The sequence below is a fragment of the Nymphalis io genome, chromosome Z (assembly GCF_905147045.1).
Source record: "Nymphalis io chromosome Z, ilAglIoxx1.1, whole genome shotgun sequence".
In the NCBI taxonomy this organism is placed as follows: Eukaryota; Metazoa; Arthropoda; class Insecta; order Lepidoptera; family Nymphalidae; genus Nymphalis; species Nymphalis io.
In genome coordinates, this window is record NC_065918.1 from 745203 (window position 1) to 767030 (window position 21828).

At 31.5% G+C, this 21828-nt stretch overlaps 1 protein-coding gene across 1 annotated transcript; it reads left to right on the forward strand.

Moving 5' to 3' along the window:
• The first annotated feature begins 5959 nt into the window (after positions 1-5959).
• LOC126780219 (cubilin-like) lies at positions 5960-20312 on the forward strand. The gene is made up of 4 exons (XM_050504502.1): positions 5960-6099; positions 13323-13457; positions 17018-17143; positions 20047-20312. Exons 1-4 carry the CDS (start codon positions 6051-6053, stop codon positions 20103-20105), a joined length of 369 nt encoding a protein of 122 aa, XP_050360459.1. The 5' UTR covers positions 5960-6050; the 3' UTR covers positions 20106-20312.
• The last annotated feature ends 1516 nt before the right edge of the window (positions 20313-21828 follow it).

Genomic DNA, 21828 nt, shown 5'->3' on the forward strand with positions numbered 1-21828 from the left:
GTTGGCTACCAACTTCCAAAGTTGATCCAGCAGTACTATTCTGTAACAACTCACTTCATTAATCAGCCGTGAAATGTTGACAACAAACTTATATTATAGTATATATAGTAAGCATAAAATTTTATATAGGGATATACTTATTTGATGCATATATTTTCAAAATCTTATAAGTATTATGGCAATGTCGCATATCACTTTGTCACATTTGACGACCGTTTTATGCGGTGAGTTTGTTCTTACAAACCTACTGCGCCTGAACTCTCTCCCACCGCGTCGGATTTTCGTCTCAACGTATAAGAATGAGGTAATAGAGGACAATTGTGTTTTTTCATATATTAGATTACTATATCATCTACTATATCATCTCCTGTCCCCTCATATAAAGAAACCTTTTTTTCTTAGATTCTGTAATTGTGTAAATTTTTCTATATCTATAGAAGCTATCGTAGCAATAGAATTGCTTTTTATTACCATATATATTCTAAGCTTTAATGGGGTCCTCAGGTTTATTAATTGGCGACTAGAATCAGCTCTGCAGTTTTCACGGTCCGACAGTTTTCCTTGTCGGACCCCTCTGTTAAAAGACACGAGGTTGGTGTTTTTGTGCATGCGCACCTGCATAGTCGCGAATTTGTACAGCTCCCGAAGGATATCTACGTATCGCTTGTCAATACCGCAGCGATGGACACTCTCGAAACCTTTTCGTAGTCAACGAAGACAAAGCGCAGGGCTCGGTTATACTCATTGCACTTCTCCATTAGCTGTTTAACAGTATGGATGTGTTCCATAGTTGAGTATCAACTCCAGACGCCGACTTGCTAGAGAGGTTGGTGTTCGTCGAGGTTGTTAGTGAGTCGGTGGCACAAGACTTTAGCAAACAGTTTGTAGACCTGAAAGAGAAGGCTTATTGGACGGACGGATTTATTACACAACAATAGACTTTTTAGACGGTTGCACACCTTGGGATTGAAACGATCGCCTCCAAGCTATAACAAATAAAAAATACAATTAATTGTAAAGGATGCTACTAAAAAAACCTCTGAGTTTCTTTCGCCGGTTTTTCTTAGGACACCTCAGAGGTGTTTATTTCCGAACCGGTGGTAAATTTATGACTATCAATAAGTTAATGTAACGCTTTTATATTGAATAAGTATTTCTGATTTTGTTTATTTTATTATATGATGATGAATAAACCAGGAGTTTGAATTATTTTTAAATTCATGGTATAATGTTTCATGGATCATAACTAGAAAAATGCTCGAAGGAAGGAAATTTTTTATCGTGTAATTTACTATTTCCTCTGAAAGCAAGTTCTTTGAAAAATATTATATGAGCTCAATGCTTTCAAGAAGATAGTTATAATATTATCTATGACCTTTAAAATACAATTACATAATATTTCAACTATTGAAACCTGAAATTTGGTATAGAATAACTTTATTGGAATCGTAAATAGATCATGACATTGGCCTTGACCATTATAATTATAACATTATTAAAGACTAATATTAGTTTTTGATGTACGTATGTTTCGAGATTATTATCAACATTGCCTACGCTGGATGAACATTGAATTAAACAAAGAACAAATACCAAACACTGAAAAAAATACTAAATCGATTGAGCTTTATAAATGCTCTATCAAATGCGAAGAGCGATAACAGTTTTAAAGTAATCATACTTTATATAAATGAAAGCAATTATCATTTAATATATGTCGGAACGTCAGAAGGGCCTTTAAAATGATCTTGGCTGTTGTCCTCCATAGTGGGCGTGATGGTGGCGGAATATCCGAAATAAAGACACATTTTAATTGTTCAGTACACTATTATTGGATTTCCCAATATAATTACACAAAATATAATACGGTAAGGTTGATTAACTTGGATTGAGAGCCAATAGGTTAGAAGGCGCCTACCTCGTGTGACGGTGACAAGTCAATGATCAGCTGTTAGCATGTTTGACGACACACTACCCTATTCGGGATTACCCGCTCTTAAAATATTCATTCTATCACAAATAAAGTAAACTGTCATAAACAATTTGTTATAACAAAAATTATTAGACCATTAAAAATCTCCCACTAAAATTATCGACGCACCGTCATATATATTATATTATGTACCTATCTTCAGTCTAGCCCTATTCAATTATAACTAACTATTAACTACAGGCTCAAGGGATATAAACATGTAAGTTCTCGAGATTAATGGCGCATTTACGATGTAATATAAGTACCAATGTTTATGCGGTGGTGAACGTTTGCGAATGAACGATTTTTAAGTGTGCCTAACCGATTTAAATTAAAAAAAAATGAAGTGAATGATACAAGAAGATATTTTTTCTATTGGATTTAGAGAAACACACACAGCACCATCCACAGCCTTACCGTTCAATTAGATGACACTCTTAGGTAGTATCTTAGTATATCACCTTCAAGATATTTCTCTTTACACTCTGTTAATTATTTTCTTAGATGAAATTGATTTATTGTACCGTGTAGTGAGTTTGTATTTTTAAAGACAGAAATAATACTTCTAAATCGCTATGAGCTGGATCATTTAAGTGTAAATAGCAGTGATTCGCAGTGTCACTAGCGCTTTTCTTAAAGAACAAACACGAAACGCACCGGAGATTTTAGAAATAGGATGGTGGATTGGCAAATTGGCAATCTGATGGTAAATGGTCGCCACTGACCATAGATATTGGCGCTGTTAGAAATATGGGTAATATTTCTAACAGCTCGATTCCTAGTATCGTCAATGCACAACCAACCTGGGGAACTACGAAGTAATGTCCCTTGTACTTTGTCATACCGTATAAATTAATGTATTGATGCAGTCGGCAGTGCCTTCCGCTCTGGGGTTGCGATTCCCGCCCCGATTCTGAGTGTATCATGTATAAAAGTGTGTATTTATTGCCTACCTTAAAAACAAACGACCGTATATGTAAAAAAAAACAATATATATATTATAATATCAGTGTTCAATTTCAATTAAGACGTTTGTTAAAGTTTTTACTCATAGAATATGTAAACAATAATAATTTGTAGAATAAAAATAAATTTTATCTTTTAAAAAAATCATCCTTGCCCTCTTCAAATGCAGTTTGCATTGTCAAAAGCAATTTGCATACAAATATATATCTATGCAAAAGTGACAAAAGCCTAAGAATATCCATTATATAACAATAGGCGATTTAATCCGCGTTTCGAATACACGTGCCTGTTTCATACATATAAAGTACAACCTTTGCTAGATGTGACGCTTAAATTTACTGCTCCTTTTCTAAAGGTTGTACCATGAATTTATATACCTAAGATATATGATCTTAATCACCGTATATTACAAAACAAAGTCCCTCCGCCACTTATGTCTTCTGTCTGAGCCACCAACCTAAAACGGAGCAGCGTGGTTGAATAAACTTCGACTCTTCTCCTCAAGAAGTTGTGGAACATTTATGCTATGTAATTTTAGCTGAACAAGGCTAAACATATCGATTACAGAACATTATTTGGAATTATTTTTTAATAAAATAATTTCATATTATTGAAATAATAATTAATACAAAATTCTTGTTAATAAGCCCACCTTAAAATTTTTATTAAGTACCTACTAACACAGTCATGGAAGATGTCTATGTTCGATGGTAGTTTCTATCTGCAAGCCAAATATTCAAAAATAAAATAAGAACTTACAGCTTTAGAACTAGCCAAGTCGGACCTTAGGCTTAGATATATTATCCTAAGTTATAAGAAGAAATTATATTTTAAGTTGTTATAAAATATTTTATTTTGTTATAAATAAATTTCAGGACTGACCTTTGAACTTGGCACCCAATTAGATCTCACTTCTTTTGTCGTTGAAGTCAACAACCAAGACATATATCATAATATTGAACTTGGCTCTCATTTTACATTTATGTTTTTAATGGGATTATTATTTATCAAAAGATTTTATCTTACAAACACTGCAACTGAACTCTCAAGTACACGCTTTATAATATTACTGCCTACGTCTACTACGTCGTTTTCTTGATATTTTATAAATTATAAAAAGGCAAAGCTTATATAAGGAATATTTACTTTGATGTTGCATTCGAAGGTGAACCTCTATTACGGAAAAAAGTGCAATTTTATTTAGCTCCAATGTCGAACGAATGTCAAAAGGTGACACTCTATAAAAGTTATGTCTACTCTTTGTACTCTATGTATCTCTATGAACAAAATAACCGAGCTCATTTATTTTTACGTAACGGAAACAGAAAAATATAGTTAATAAATATTAATCTCGCATACAATAATAATATTATTATTATAATTATTTTGTTTCTTTGCTGTTCATATTTTGGGCTATTCTTGTAATAAGCAATTGTTACTAACTGTACCGTATAATATGTGTGTATTCTATTTTTTCGCATCAATGCGTCAAAATAATAATCAGGATCGAAATAAATAAAGCGAGAATATTTATACATTTTGTTATATAAAATTAACTAGCGTCTGAAACATCTGATGAAAAACCTTATATTTATTTAAACCTTTTAACCCATTTAAGTTTTCGAGTTGCAAACGCAATAATTTTAGTAAGGTACCTGGAGTATATTTGTGTGCAATAATTGAGATATGAGAATAGCATCATCAAAAACTTTGGGACTTTGAGTTTTTTTTTATAAAATAGGAAGGCGGACGAGCATATGGGCCACCTGATGGTAAGTGATCACCAACGCCCTTAGAAATTGGCATTGTAAGAAATGTCAACCATCGCTTACATAGCCAATGCGCCACCAACCTTGGGAACTAAGATGTTATGTCCCTTGTGCCTGTAATTACACTGGCTCACTTACCCTTCAAACTGGAACACAACAATATCGGGTACTGTTGTTTTGCGGTAGAATATCTGATGAGTGGGTAAAATCTTTTGTATCTATATTACGACAGAATCCTAAAGTCGAAACACAACATATTACGTATATCCAGCCGTGTTGCTCATGCGTCAAAAAATATTGTTAGATTATTGTTAGTTAATTAAAAATAAGAACCTTAAAGTACACTTATATTCGCCATAAAATTTTAAACGGTACTAGAAACAAAAAAAAAATGCTTTTTTCATCTTCTCGGCTTAATAGTCGAATGTAGGTATAACATTATAAATAGTATCTACTGGAGGTAGGGCTTTGTGCAAGCTCGTCTATTTAGGTACCACCCACTCATCAGATATTCTACCGCAAAACAGCAGTACTTGGTATTGTTGTGTTCCGGTTTGAAGGGTGAGTGAGCCAGTGTAATTACAAGCACAAGGGACATAACATCTTAGTTCCCAAATTTGGTGGCGCATTGGCGATGTAAGCGATGGTTAACACTTCTTACAATGCCAATGTCTATGGGCGTTGGTGACCACTTAACATCAGGTGGCCCATATGCTCGTTCACCTAACTATGCAATATAAAAAAAAGTTACGCATTATAAATATCTATTAACCGTGCTCAACTCTAGTCAACTGTGTGCTGTTAAACGCACCGGCGCCGGGTATATCAATATTAATATGAATAATAAGCGCACGCGGATCGCATGCGGGTCGAGTTGCTGCTGTTACCGTTAATTTTTTGTCATTTTAGAATTTCTAATAAACATTCGCTTGCCATTACTTCATTTATAAAGAGTTAGCCCATTTTCTTCATATCTGTATTTCCTCTGATTACTAACACTCCCTCCAGTTTTCGTGTTGTTAAATTCTGGGGGATTTATTATACTGTATATAGAAATATGTATGTATATAACATATATAAATGTTAAAATTTAACCCTAACTACAACCAATGAAGTTACATTTAAAAAAAATAAGAGCGCAATATTTTCTTTTAATTCATTATATTAAATTAAATAAACAAAACCACATGAAACGTCTAGTTGCATTAAGTGGGCAAGATGTGACATAACAATATGTTTTAGTATGTATGTATAGTTAACAGCGTAGATAAGGCGGCACAGCGGGCGTTCACTTCAGTGGCTTGCTGTTATCAGTCGAAGCTTGTTCTCTAACCGAACCAACAATGCGCGTGCGCACCACACTTCTCGTCATCGCCACGGCGGCCGTTTTCGGTGAGTATTTGCGACACATAAAATATATATACACTATTTTATTTTATTATTTTAAATTTTTTATTATTTTAAAATATTTATACTCTTGATTTTTTATTGCTGTTTTTTTATGTATCCTAAAACGTGTAACTTAGGTTCAAGCGAATTTTGATACAATGCTTGTTCATATCATAACTTTGTTGATTCCATTACCTACGACGTAAAAGTATAATGATTTTGGGAAATATAATCACTTCTTTTACATTATCTTTAAAGCTGGCGTCTTATTTGACTTTTAAAACAATAAATTATTCAGCTCTTTTTCAGATTTACATATAAAAGCTTTTAGCTTGAACATGAAACACGAAAAGCAATTGAATTTTATTTTTATGTTGAAAATGTTATAACAAAAGCATATGATAATTATATTCGTTTTTGTCATAAATAATTGTAGGCTTATTAAAAATAGCTACAGCGATATAATGGTTGCTTTGATAATGACCGGATAGCTCGCGATATATGTACATATACATATAATTTGTGTCCTTATATCTACTGTCCACATTTTTATAAGTATTTTGGCACCCCTATAATATTAAAATTTCAATTTAAAGTTTATATTTGGTTTTAATGCTTTTTGTTCACATTTTTATTTAATTATTTATTTATCCAAGAGAATATTTATTCCATAAATAATATAAGTTCAATTATACAAGCAGAGTAGAATTTAGTTGCTATAGAGCAAATGGGTGTCAGAAGCGCCCTCTAAACGATTTTTGAAAAGCACATCCATAATGGGTGCACCCCGAGGCAATAGTTTGCTCGTAAGGCAGGCCGTTAGCATCTGCAATCTTTGGCAGTTTTCAGACTGCCCGATACGCACGGGGCAAGCGGATTATTATGAATGATGAAAACTTCAAACTTAATCAACCGACCTCTCTATTCGGGCGTATACACGAATATCACTCGCCTCATGTATGATTTTTTTAAATATTTCTTAAACCACCAAGCTAAATTTATATTGTAAAAATATTCAATTATAAACGAAAGTTTAATTAAACATTGACTCAATGCTCTCAGGTTACAATTTTAATTTTATTTTTTTACGTTAATGCACGCTGAACGCAAAACGCATGCAACGCTGATTTCCATAAAAGACTTTTTTTAATTTGAATTCGATTGATGGATTGGCAAATGATCTACCTGATGGGAAGTGGTCTCATAAACGGTGGAAAAATATAACCCATCTATTACATCACCCATATGCCACCGACCTTGGAAACTAAGACGTTACGTCCCTTGTGTCTGTAGTTACATTGGCTCACCCACCCTTTAAACCAGAACACAAACCAATCTGGCACCTATCCAAACCTAATTCATTTCAGTAAAGATCGAATGTTGAGTTTCCTGGCTGTTCTTGTTGGTAGATGCTACATACTAATGAAACCTCTAAGGAGACATACCAAAAGTGTTTATGAGCATCTACTCGAATAAAAGTATTTTGACCAAGTTCTGATTAATATTTCTCACCGTATCTCAGTTTTTTAATATCTGATCCCCAAAAATGTACTATTTATATTATTATTTCTTTATTTCTCTTTTAAAATCATAATTTTTTTTTTTTTTTTTTATATAAAGTCCTCCAGACCGATTTCGGCCAACGTGTCCTGCACGGTTGGCCAATCTCAAGATAGATTAGCCAACTCTGCAGGACATACTATAGTGTACAAGTGCGTGCGCACACACAGGTGCACTTTCTATTCCCTATTTTAGAAAATCTTTGACCCAATAACATTTTATTAGCCCGACCTGGAATTTGAACCCAGGACCTCGGGGTCTGCAGCCTTACATCTAGCCACTAGAACAACGAGGCAGTCAATTTTTGTATAAGAATATATATTGCGTATTTTCCACATTGTACGGTATAACACGTGCTATAACTTCAAAAGGTCTTACAAAATTGTGTCCTGGTTCATATTTTTCACAAGAATATCATATTTACAACAAGACTTGTTTATTCGCCGTGCTTAAATAAATGCTCGTTATACTCGTTCCTAGACGACAATCAGATCAAATATTATATACTATATATATGTAGCCTCGACTTCAATTGAATAAAACCTTTTTTTTAAATTTTTTCTCTCTCCGTCTCTCTCTCTCTTTTATTTAATATCTTATATCATATAGTCCAAGACCGGCCTGAAAATGTAAACCAAAATAACATACAAATTTCATATTAATTGGATTAGATCTATGTATATATTATATCTATATTATGTCGAAAGAATATGAATAATTTTGTTCAAATGATATATTTTTTTCATATCCGCTCATTTTAAAAGCAAGCAACATAATATTATTGGTATAAGCCTTCAATCGTAAATCTTTTTGTATGATCCCGAAATACTCTATAAATATATTATCTATATAAATATATTAAATATATATATTTTGGCGTTCTATGGGGGAGGCTTTCGTCCAGCAGTGGACGGCAAAAGGCTGAAAAAAAAAATATATATAGTATCTATTATACCAAATAATATTCCCTCTCTTTCTGGCTCATGGAGTTCAAACGAAAAGCAATATTTTTAATTAATGTCAAATTACTTTAAGTAACTTTACTTGGCTCAGCGTTGTTGCACGGCGATGTCCATTGTTTGACCGCAAATGTTATAACAACTCGTTAACATAAATATTTGTCTTATTTGACCTTAATGCGCAAATTACTCAAATATAATCTAAATAATCCCCTACATATCGTCTATATATAATATAATGCTATATATAAAATAATAATATATAATATAATCAACAATCAATTGTATGTAAATGGTTCCACCAATATTCACCTACAAATTAACGAAAACAGTGTATTTTAGACAAAAACTTGCCATTGGCGTTTCGTTAATTGTTCGTTCTTCCCATTTATTATACAACATTTTATTAATATATAAAGAATATAATACATATATATATACAGAATAGGTAACCTGTATAGAAATGGATTTAAAAGACTTCTTCAATAGATCGACGCTGAAACGAACAACTAGGTTTCCCTATTCATGCGAAATGTGTGAGAAGAAAACCTTATTGAATAAACCTGAGCTTAATGCAATCTGTTCAATGTCACGGCAGTGACCTTTATGCTGTAAAGTTCATTAAAAAAATAAAGCCCAAAAACTAAAACACGTCTACGGAAAATTTCGCACTCTAAAAAGTACGAAACATTAATAATATATTCATTGGCCGAAATTGTGTAAAAAATGAACAACCCTTTAGAAAAAATCGTCCATCGCAATCCGCTGAACATCCAAATTACAATGTCATAGGTACTTAGTATGTTTGTTAACTAGACAAGTTCGTAGATAAGGATCACATTTGTCAAATTATGTATTATATTCTATACAAAAATATATTTAATTTGTGCTTATAATTCATCTCATACTCGACGGTAAAGACAAAAATGAAGAAAGACTTCCGCCCAGCAGTGGGACATCACTGTATCCTAGACAAATACTTAAAATATACTTAATAATAAAAACCAACCTTTGTAAATGGTACCACAATATATATATATATATATATATATATATATATATATATATATATATATACAAACGTGGTATTGTACCTACCACTCAACATCAATACTATTTGCATTGCATTTTCCGAAATGTAAATGTTTTCTCTCGACAAAAGCAACAAATTGAAAATAACTAAAAGAGATACTGGGAATGTTTTTTCGGTGTTTTTTTTAATACAAAAAATACAATTCGACATAAATGCTTTTAATTATTGTAACCTTGCGTTTACTGTTTTGTCTCTCAACATTAAACTTTATTTAGCATTCAAATGTATTCGTTCAAAATGAAATCGATGGTTTTCTGTAAATATATTTGTAAATTGGACAATTTAAAATGATATCTTGCTATAGCGGCCATACAAAACCAAAGATTAAATAAAGAATATTTTTCGTTTCACTATGAAACCCCACTAAAGCTAGATGGAGAACCGTTATATTATTACTTTTTACAGAATAGAGAGTTGAACATTGAATACCAAACGAGTTTATGATTGCTGCGGCTCAATATAGATTTTAATTTAAAATAATTTTAAACATGACATTTCATTCAAAATACTTTTAGCTTATGGATGAATCTTTGACCTTTACATGGATTTTGCTTGCAATGTTTGTCTCCTAATACATTAATAAACATTCATTTGTCAATTTTAATGATCTTATGTTCGTCATCTTTGTTTTTTAGTGTTGCAAAATTCGCGTAAATTAAGAATAAAAGACGAGATAGGCCGTTTATTTCTAACGTTTCTGAGAAGTTTATACGATATGCATATTGAATTACAGAGACAAGTTGAAGGATTCTTGCAATCTCGTACCTCGCTTTACTTCAAGGAGTCTTATATTTAGATGCGTTTTGAAATGTATTTACATGTTAATATAATATGCCAGTAATATATCCAGTGGAGGAATTTTATTCAATACGAAGTTATTTTTACATAGTTTTCCTGCACCGCAGATTACGTTAGATCCTGACCCACGATTTTCGATTTAGATTTGTATATTACATCTAAATTCCAAAAATATTTCAAAATGAGTGTATTAGTGTAATTACGTATAAAAAGTACTTCTTTTTAATCGTTTTCAAATACTTTTCACTTTAGTCATTAATTATAAAATAATTATATATAATTTTCTCATATTACAATTCAGATTTATTTTGTCAAAGAATCGTAAGGAACTATATATCCTTAAGATCCATCTGCAAAACGAAAAAAATAAATAAAGGAACAGTTGTTATCGATGGCGATATTATTGCCAAATCACACCGAATCGATAACCGTTCTGAAACGAAATTCGTTTTAGTTTATAAGATAATTAAAAAAATATTTACATTTGAATTTGTTTTAATGACGAAAGTTTTACCACTATCCAAGTGTTTGCTTTTATGATACTTAACTTATGAGTTTTTGTTTTGTTATATATATTATAACTATGCTCAAAAACCACTTTAAGCTAGTTGGTGTATTTGCATATAACTGGTGGTAGCGTTTGACCATTCATAAGTACTTGGAAAAGTTTATTTGAATAAAAAATATTTTGATTTTGATTGATTTTAATAAATTACGATATTGTTTCTAAAACAAACATAGTTAACAAACGTCTCTGTTTCGCCACATTGTTTAATTAAATTTAACGACTTAAATCTTATAATCTTGAAAAAAGTTAAAATTTATAAGCTTATACTTTTCAGTAACGATTACATAAAAATAAAACTGAACAGTAAATTATGTCTTATTATATCAGAGAACGGTCTAACGCGTCATCCCTAACACTCACATCCCTAGTAGACACACTCACAAGAAAAACATCTTACCGCAACATACTTGCCCAAATTCAGCTTCTGATAAAATGAAAATCAAACTTAGAAGATGCATAGGTTTGATTCTAGTGGCTTATTAAGTTTATTTAGTTAAAATATCTTTCAATTATAACTAGAACTTATTTTCTGTTCAAACTTGATTTATAATAATATCAGAGATACTGTCCATGAACTAATTTTAATATTCCCTATGTTAATAATAATTCATGAACAGCATCACATATTGCGATAGAGGTCGAAGGTCATTTCGTTATGTATTGTAAATTTATGAGAGCACCTTATCGCCGAGCAGCTTACTTGTACGACTATGGATTTCAAGGTTGGTGTTCCAGGTTATAAAAACTTTTGGGTTTATCTAGCAAGAATTTTCCAGTACAACAGGAAGTCGTTCTCGTTACCGCACCTTCGAAAATATGTAAGACGTCAGTCCTGATCTCAAGTTCTCTCCCATCTCCTCCAACTATGCCCAGCTTGCAATTTACTAAATATTATAAAGCTAAGTCCCCCACCGCGTCTATCTGTCTGAAAGCGATGTACTCCAAAACCACCTAACGATTTTTCATACGGCTTACACTAATTGATATAGTAATTTGTGATTTAGATGTGCAATTAATTTAAAAAACTAAGAAGATAATTGTTAAGATGTCGGCAAAAATCAGGCCGATACTGCCGATACTGGCGTGCGCCACGTAAACCGGTAGAGGTACAGGTATTACGATTTTATTAAGGTATAACTTGGTTCGAGAAATAAATAATATTCTATTACAACATTATAACATTTTAAGAATTCAATGAACACAACCCGACTTTAATTGAATACTGATCATAATAATTCATTGTACTCAACGAAAACAGTTAGAAGTTGTCTTTTAACGGATGCGATGAAGATAAAAACAACCGAAAGCGAATGTTGTTTATAAAATTATAATTCAAAGTCTTTGTTCGTTTGTTTTCTATTAAACTTATTATTAGGTTTAATATAAATTAATAAAGTTTAATGTAGTTTAAAAATAAGTTTTCAACTGTTTCTTAGTAACGAATTGATACCATATAATAATATGTTGCTCTACATCGCCAAGTTAGCCCATTAGGGTAAAACATTATAATATAAAGTGTCTTTTATAACAAGTGTATGACGTAGGATGAGAAAATGTAGCGGCGAAAAATAGAATGTATAAAGAATGTAGTAAAGTCGATCGACTCTGAAATTAGATTTAAGAAAATGATTTGATATGTTTATAAATCAAATAAAAATGTTTAGACATTAAAAAAGTACATTTAAGATAAGAGAGATACGGAATGAAACGTTTTTAATAAAAATTAAATAGATAAAAGTGGAGCAAAAAGTTTAGAATAAATGTAATTTCATTTTAATTATTTTGTTTTGAAACACAGATAACTTAAAATACGTTATAAGCATATACAGTGTAGTAATAACTTGTGAATGTCCCACTGGTGGACTAAGGCCTCCTCTCCCTTTTTGAGGAGAAGGTATGAAGCTTATTCCACCATGCTGCTCCAATGCGGGTTGGTGGAATACACCTGTCACAGAATTTCAGAGAAATTCGATACATGCAGGTTTCCTCACGATGTTTTCCTTCACCGTCAAGCACGAGATGAAATATAATAACAAATTAAGCAGATGAAAACTGAGTGGTGCCTGCCCTGGTTTGAACCTACTATCATCGGTTAAGATTCACGCCTTCTTACCACTGGGTCATCTCAGGTATATACAGTATTTATATTAAATAAAACAGTATATAATAACTACAACATTAAGTTCAAAGTCTTCAAGGACGTTGCAAATTTAAACGAAAGCATTTTTTGCGTGTATTTTATTTCCAGTGCTTGTTCGGGCTTGTGAGCCGGAGGAGACTCAACCTGGGTGCAAGATACTTGGCTCGACGTGCACTTGCGGTTACGGGTGCAAAACTGAATTCATCTTTCGTACTAGACGAGAATGTATGGAGGCTTTAAGAGGTATACTAATTAGAAAATCGGTTATTATTACACCAATTCCTTTTTAATGTGTATTAAAATTCAATGGAAGATTTACATAGGTAATATCGTCATTGTCTTGACAATCGATATTGTTATTTAAATTCGAGCCTGTAGAACTATTCTGTAAGAACTTACTTCGAATCTCAATCGTGTAATATTGTATAACGGTCTTATGGTTGTCGGCTTATCTTATGGACTTATTTATTATGTAAATAGTACTCATATTGCTACCAACAGAATTATTCGAAAATCCTATACCAGAGATTCAATATCTGAGAAAACAGGGAGGAATTGCAATTTGAAGTCTTTTACATATCACTTAAATCGATTTCAAATTAATTAGTGCTAAGAAGAAAATCTCCAGTTGTTTTTTAGCTTGACAATGTTCCCGTCAACTTTATATTATAGTGAAGTTTAGTATTTCCATAAAAAAAATCCTTAAAATATTTGCTACGGCTGCTTGAAAATTGTGCAGCTAGCAGATTACGTTAAAATTGCAGTCTTCCGAATAGCCTAACCATAAAGTAAAAAACAGCATCGTAACAGTACTTTTTCTCGTTTTTTTTAAAACTCCCGAAGTATCTATGGCTATTTGCAAATTAAAAACCTATAGTAATTGGTTGAAGCGAAACAACGAAAATAATTAATGCATAATCCGATGCGGACAAGGATAAAATAATCCGGTACGTATTGTTAAAGTGTGCTTCCCCATGACAATCGTTGAACATGGCCGGCATTGGTTTTAGTGAGAAATGTTATCACGTGAACAGTTGTCATGTTGTATGCTCCAAAATGAGCTCTGCGAGTATATTATATTTTCGAGATTACCAATTAGATGGTACACCTGACAATAATAGAAATACATTTTCTTTATACAAACTCCACTACCAAAGTGAAGTTTGTATAAAAAAGTATTACTTACTAAAACGTTTACATTTACATTACGTAAACGTTTACATTAAGTAAGCTTGGGCGGATTTTGAAATCACAGACACTTAAATTTATTTATACGTATTTATAAACAGTGACTACATACTACATTACTTTTACTGATTTTTAGGCAATATTACTATATTTTAATAATTAAGTTAAGTTTAAGTCCGCCAAATAAGTCACCCCCTTAAAGGCTAAGCCATTCTAGTCTATGACAACTTTGTTTAGGTTTGGAGGTTAACGGCACAAAGATTCCAAAAAGATGGCGCCCATTTCAGCTGAAGCGCGGTCGTATGAACATTTTACTAACTATTTATTCTGTCCTTCTTTCCTGAAAACCAAGACAATGATTAGAATTCATAGTGCCGTAGATATTCTAAAGGACCCCTTTATCTGTATCACAATTACTATGGTGAATTAGTTTAAAGACTTAATAAAGAATTAATAATACATTTTTAAAATGGACTTTAGATATCTCCTTTTTCTTCCTAGCCTTATCCGCTTACACAGGATCGAGTGAAATTTAATCGTAAAACAAGTCCAATTAAGAATACCATTTGTAATCCGGACAAACTCCATAATTTTGATACCTGATTTGCAGCCACTTCGCGCGCAAGTTTTTCCATAGTGTTAGGTACATTCATTTACACTATTTACGCAAAGGGTTTAAATTTAAAAGAGCTGTTTTTTTTTGTGTCTCAACTATCTCTGCATTAATTCATATTTCATAATTATATATTTTTTTTTTTTATAGAATAGGAAGGCGGACGAGCATATGGGCCACCTGATGGTAAGTGGTCACCAACGCTCTTAGACATTGGCATTGTAAGAAATGTCAACCATCGCTTACATATCCAATGCGCCACCAACCTTGGGAACTAAGATTTTATGTCCCTTGTGCCTGTAATTACACTGGCTCACTCACCCATCAAACCGGAACACAACAATATCAAGTATTGCTGCTTTGCGGTAGAATATCTGATGAGTGGGTGGTACCTACCCAGACGAGCTTGCACAAAGCCCTACCACCAGTATGCATATATAATATATAGCAATATATTAAAACTGAAGAGTTTTATTTCGTTCTAAGCTCAGGAATTACCGGTCAGATTTAATATAGAATAGTAAAAGTGTTTTTACTATTTGTTAGTTCGCATTGCTTTGAAAACTGAGTAAACTATTTACTTCATAATCTTTATAAGGTGTCTCATCCAATAGATTTCCTTTAACTTTGAAAGAATAATTAATTGTTTACGGAAGCTTGCTTGTCACATACACGGACACGGAACATCGCTTTGTACAACGGACTCTTAGCATGCATTTCGACCTTTATGTAAATAAAATGATAAATTTAATTTCCTCCTAAGCGGATGGGTATAGCGTAGATTTCCTCTAACTAAAGCTTTTTTAACCTGGTCAATTAACGCTATATAATATCTCTTAGATTGTCTAAAAAAAGTATATTGTGGATGTATTTTTTTTTTCTTCTGTCATAATGTTGCCTGATAACGCTAAGTAAGTAAGAAATATTTATTGTCTCTAATCTATGTTCTCAACGCCGTACTATCGAGCATTTTTGAATTATATTATATAAAAATATATATCGAAAATGAGTTATATCACAAAAAAATATCTTCGAATTAAAATATTCATGTATTATTTATTAAATACATTATGATATCTATGGACTGATTTCTTCTATCAAAGAAATTTATTGTCTGTAATAAAGCCATTTCTGTACAAAAATAAATTTTGCTAATTAATAAATCCCAGATATGATTCTGCCGAATTTTCTTTTGAAATATTTTAGAGTTATTTATCATGTATCAGAAAAAAATATTCCACTGAAAATATATTTGACCATCGAAGTCCGATCCTGTGTTTTAGTGCTCAAGTTTATTTTAAGCTCGCCTAGATATCTAACAACCCACCCAGACGTGCTTGAACCAAAGATGCAAGAAACCCCCCTCACGAATCCGCTATTTCTTAATATCAATAATGTGTATTTGTGTGTTCCGATTTGAAGAAAGCGCATTTATTAAACAGCTAAGCTACAAGTTATTATGTATAGAACATATCTAAATAACACAATAACAATACTTGAATAAAGGTACATATACTGCTTAACTAATTTTACGCATAAAATACAAGAAGTATTGTAAGTTAAGTTCGATCTTTTAGATAAAATAATGTAAATTGAAATATTAAAGTATGTTTTTAACTTTCCAAAATTATATAATTATACATTATGTTAATGACCAAGTTAGGTGCTGAATAAGAAATAGTTATGTAAGCTATATAATATAGAAATTTAGAAATTAATAGTTTCGCATTGCTTAGGCCTGTCCAAGGCTTTATAGGGTCCCAAATAAATCTATTTTCGTTAAAGGTACGTTGGGTGTACGACGGATAACTGTAATATGTCTGTTTCAGAAGAAAGTCGTGTTTACAAAAAGTCGTGTTTTTACAAAAACTATGTTTTCGACATTAGTATTTCACACTAACATAAACTTTACAAAAATGATTTTATGTATACACATGGTCGTACTTTTCCTATAGTATGTATATAATTAAGACTCAATACTTATACTAATTTCGTTTGACAGAGAGGAGCGCCAATGCTTGCACGCGTATACCGTGCATGAGAGGAATTTGCACTCAGACCGTGCAGCAACCAGGGTTTGCTTGCAAATGTGAGGGCACTGGTTTTTTTGGACAACGGTGTGAGAAAGGTACCCTTACATAAATACTTAATAATATATATATATTTTTTAATATAATCGAATATGTATTTATTAATAAAGATTAAATTTATAATGTTGCCAGCGCTATTACTTCCGTGAAACAAAACACTAACGCTATGCTGCAAAATCATCTTATAATTATTAAATTAATTGAGCAATTCTTGTATATACATATATATCTCTATATTGATTTGCTATTTAAGTTTACGTATATAATATTAAGATTTTGAAATGTTTCACTGATGCACAGCCTAAGCCAGCGGGTCAGGTCAATGCACAAACAAAAGATTTTTCAAAATTCATCTCCTGAGGTTAAGTGCGGATGAAATTTTGTATGGAAATTCATTTCTTATATTAGAAATATGGGAATCGCCATTCAGGCTTTTGTTTATAAGGTAAAGACAATTGTTGGAGCTTTTTTAAAAAATCCTCATCTAAGATGATGATATTTAGGATGAAAGTTTGTATGGAAGTGTGTCATCTCTTTTAATAAAAACATGGAATTTGATATTATGGTTCTGTTTAAAGTAAAAAATATTTTTATATCGTTTTAAAAACATACTTACCTAAGAGGATAAATAAGGAATCGAACGTTTGAATGGACTTCCATCATTTATCATATTAAAAATAATAACATGTTTTTTAATATTGTTACTCCCAAAAGCATATGAGACATTTTTATTTTAATCAGTGTTCTAATTCTTACAATTAAGTAATTTTAAAACCACTTAGTTTAATTTGCTGTGTTTTGGGTGCATTTTTTACAGGCAATTATAGTGAGCTGCTTAATCACGCCGACTTGATATTTGGTACAGGGTGCATATCAGAGTTTTAAACTATACATAAAGTTTATAACAATTTGTAAAGTTTAAATAAAAACTATTGAATTTTTGTAATATAGCATTTCATTGACCATTTGAAAAACTATTTTGTTCGCAAATCTTTGCTTGCCATTGGTTTGGCATTTTATCAAGTTTTTAAATATTCAATTCGAAACGCAAAAGGTATTATTACTAATTTTAGTGGTGTTTTTCTATCTGCTCTTATGTTGACAATGTCATACAGCCTCCTGTAAGCCTAAGCCCTCTTCGCCTTTTTTTTGACGAGAAGTTTTAGAGCGCACCACGCTGCTCCAATGCGGGTTGATGGAATACACGTGTGGCTCAATTTCGATAAAGATTTCACGATGTTTTCCTTCACCTCCAAGCACAAAATTAATTACAAATACAAATTAAGCACATGAAAATTCAACAATTCAACTTAACAATTCAACTTTGGCGCTATCATATAGCGCCATCTCGTAAGTTTTTATTGTGCTTGCATTGTCAATATACATTCAACAATGTTGTATATGTACTTATACTCTTAGCTTATATATGTACATAAAAGAAAGGCTGAAGCATTATCCAGTAAAATTGTTGCATCAGAAAAGAATAGAAAAACGCAGTATTATAGTAATTTAGATTATGGTGAAAATGATGCGAATGAAAACTCCGACATGGGACAATTTGATTTAATTATTGCAGAACATCATAATAGTAAAATAATCTTAAATACACTTTGTGATTTTCTTGATATATAACAAAATAGAGTATACTATATCCTAATAAAAATAGAGCTTTATCACACAATGTCTACATTTTAAAGCTAAATTTAGCAATAGTAACAGATATTTGATTTGGAAGAATCGATCAATAATAATAAGTAGAAGGAATGAGTTATAAGGTCATTCTTTATTATTTTACTGATTTTTTTCGAATCATGGACGCTTTTCTGTCAATTAGACAAAATAAGATAAGCGTTGCATTTACTTTCTAAAAGTAAGGTATTGTTATTAGCTAGCCATTAAACTACTGTCTACGTATCAGATTACCACAAGATCCTTGTGACTCTTACTTAACATACGGTTCAGTTACCTATAATTTGTATTTGTAACCAAACTATAATGCCTAGGAAATCTTAGAGGAAAACATTTAACTTTACACAGCCAAGAGTCATCGCAATATAATATCGAAAACATTCTTTCAAATCAGGAATCTCAAACTTGGTCGAGACATAAAAAAATTAACTTTAAACGAATTCACACATTAAAAAAATTCACACATTCAAAATGAAATATACAGATTTTTTATTTTTTTAAACGTTCTATATACATCCTCTGATTTTATACCTCATAAGACGCATTTTCATTGTATTAAAATGGGGTGTAAATTTCAATATATTGCAAGTAATGATGGATATACTGTAAAATACTACTTTTTTATAGAATAGGAAGGCGGACGAGCATATGGGCCACCTGATGGTAAGTGGTCACCAAACGCCCTTAGACATTGGCATTGTAAGAAATGTCAACCATCGCTTATATAGCCAATGCGCCACCAACCTTGGGAACTAAGATTTTATGTCCCTTGTGCCTGTAATTACACTGGCTCACTCACTCTTCAAACCGGAACACAACAATAACAAGTACTGCTGTTTTGCGGTAGAATATTTGATGAGTGGGTGGTACCTACCCAGACGAGCTTGCACAAAGCTCTACCACCAGTAAATATGATTAATACTACTATAATATAGAAGATTGTTTATGATGCGTAATGTAAAATAAGGGCATTTATGATTTTAGCTAAATGACCAGTTCCTATTCGTATAATAGCGTGTGATCAAAAATTTTTCCGGTTTTTTTTTAAATAATAACAACGTACTAGTGAATCACAAATTCTAATCAATTCCCAGCTAATGTTTAATATCGGATAATATGAATGGAAAGAATGTATTGTCTTTCTGTCAAAAAAAAATGAATTCACCATTAAAAAATGTTATTCAACTTTGAGAAAATGTCCTTATTTGTTACATTTACAGTTTTTTAATATACATTTTTTAATTTGTTTCAGCATGCCCCACCGTTGCTGTGCGAGGATTGATTTTTCCACATGAATGCGTCGTTATATGATGCAGCTATTTTTCTATTATATCTTTTTATTTATTTAGTAAAAAGTAGCTGTAATTTGACATACTACTAACATATAATATAATTTTTATTCATAAATAATAATCACACAATGTGCCATATGTAACAAGAGTAGAAGTATGTTCCTATAGATTTTTATTCTCTTCGTATTTAATCTTCTTTCAAAATAAATGTCATTAAAAAATATAATTTGCGTTTTTTTTTTTGACAAATTAGCTTATTTGTCTACAAAGTCAATATGAGCCGATTCCGATGTCAAGCCGAAGCCCATTTGAACCTCCTTCGACTATAGGATATTAGTAAAATCGATTGTAACTTTGCATTAACGTTATTTTTAATGCAAAGCTACAATCGATTCGGAATTTATATTCCACCCAGAAAAATCGGCAAAAAAACTCAGTTTCCATCAATAAAAGAATATTATGTAATATTAATAACATTGTACAAGTATTTTTTATATCCTCTATTAAATTTATCAAATATTAATTTTAAGCTCTTTTATCATTTATATAATCCTGAAATTTCGATTGTGATAACTTTAGGGCTATTTCTGTAATAAATAACTCGAGACTCACCACAGAAGTCGGTCGTTAAATGTCAGAAAAGTATTAAATAAGTAATATTACACTCTAGTTTGTTAAAATATCAACAGATTTAATTAATTTAAGATTTAAAAAATTTAATTTTAAGCTCTTTTATCATTTATATAATCCTGAAATTTCGATTGTGATAACTTTAGGGCTATTTCTGTAATAAATAACTCGAGACTCACCACAGAAGTCGGTCGTTAAATGTCAGAAAAGTATTAAATAAGTAATATTACACTCTAGTTTGTTAAAATATCAACAGATCAAAACTACTCAAGTTATTAATTAGTAAGTATTAAAAGTTCGATATTGTTTTATTTATCCATTGGTAAATTTACCTACGCAAGTAAAATATCACAGTTATTATTCAATTCAACTCTATTTATAAGGAATATTATATGGATATGTCAAGATAACAGAAGTTTTTCTAGGATAATGTTTTGTCTTCTTAGCTGAAACTTTAGTACTTAGTCAAGCCAAGAACGTTTCAGGAAAACATTCTTATAAACTAAGATAATTTTGTAAGTGTTACCAGGTGTAACCTAAATAAATAATGATTGTTGTTTTTATAAATAAAAATATGATTAAAAAGTGGTGTTCTAGCCAACTGGGAAAATATTCCACAATACCCGGTGGTTATTTGGCATACACGGTTCCTATTTTGTAGGTAATTATTGCTAACTTCAATAATATTATACAAGTAAAATTTACTGACATTACATCTCTTATTTCTTTTCTTCTAAAGTAACAGATGCATAACTTGGTATTTCATTCTCATAATTGCAACACGTTTTTCGAAAAATATTAGCCGCTACTTGTTTCAGGCGCCGGGCAGGTGTTAGGTGGTCCATTTTAAGTCATGGTATAAAATATGTAAAATAAAATAAAATGTAAAAATAGCTTTTTTACGTAATTCGTCAACTAGGATTCAAACATACAAACTTACGCATTTATAACATTGAATAGCATTAATGCCTCTATAAAATATTGTTTTTCAACTATTATATAACACCGTAAGGATATGGCTAATTCGTGTAATATTAAATATGTAAAAACATCTTGTTAAATCGTTGTTACTTTTACTTGAATATCACATCAAAGTGCCTTAAAAGAAAAAG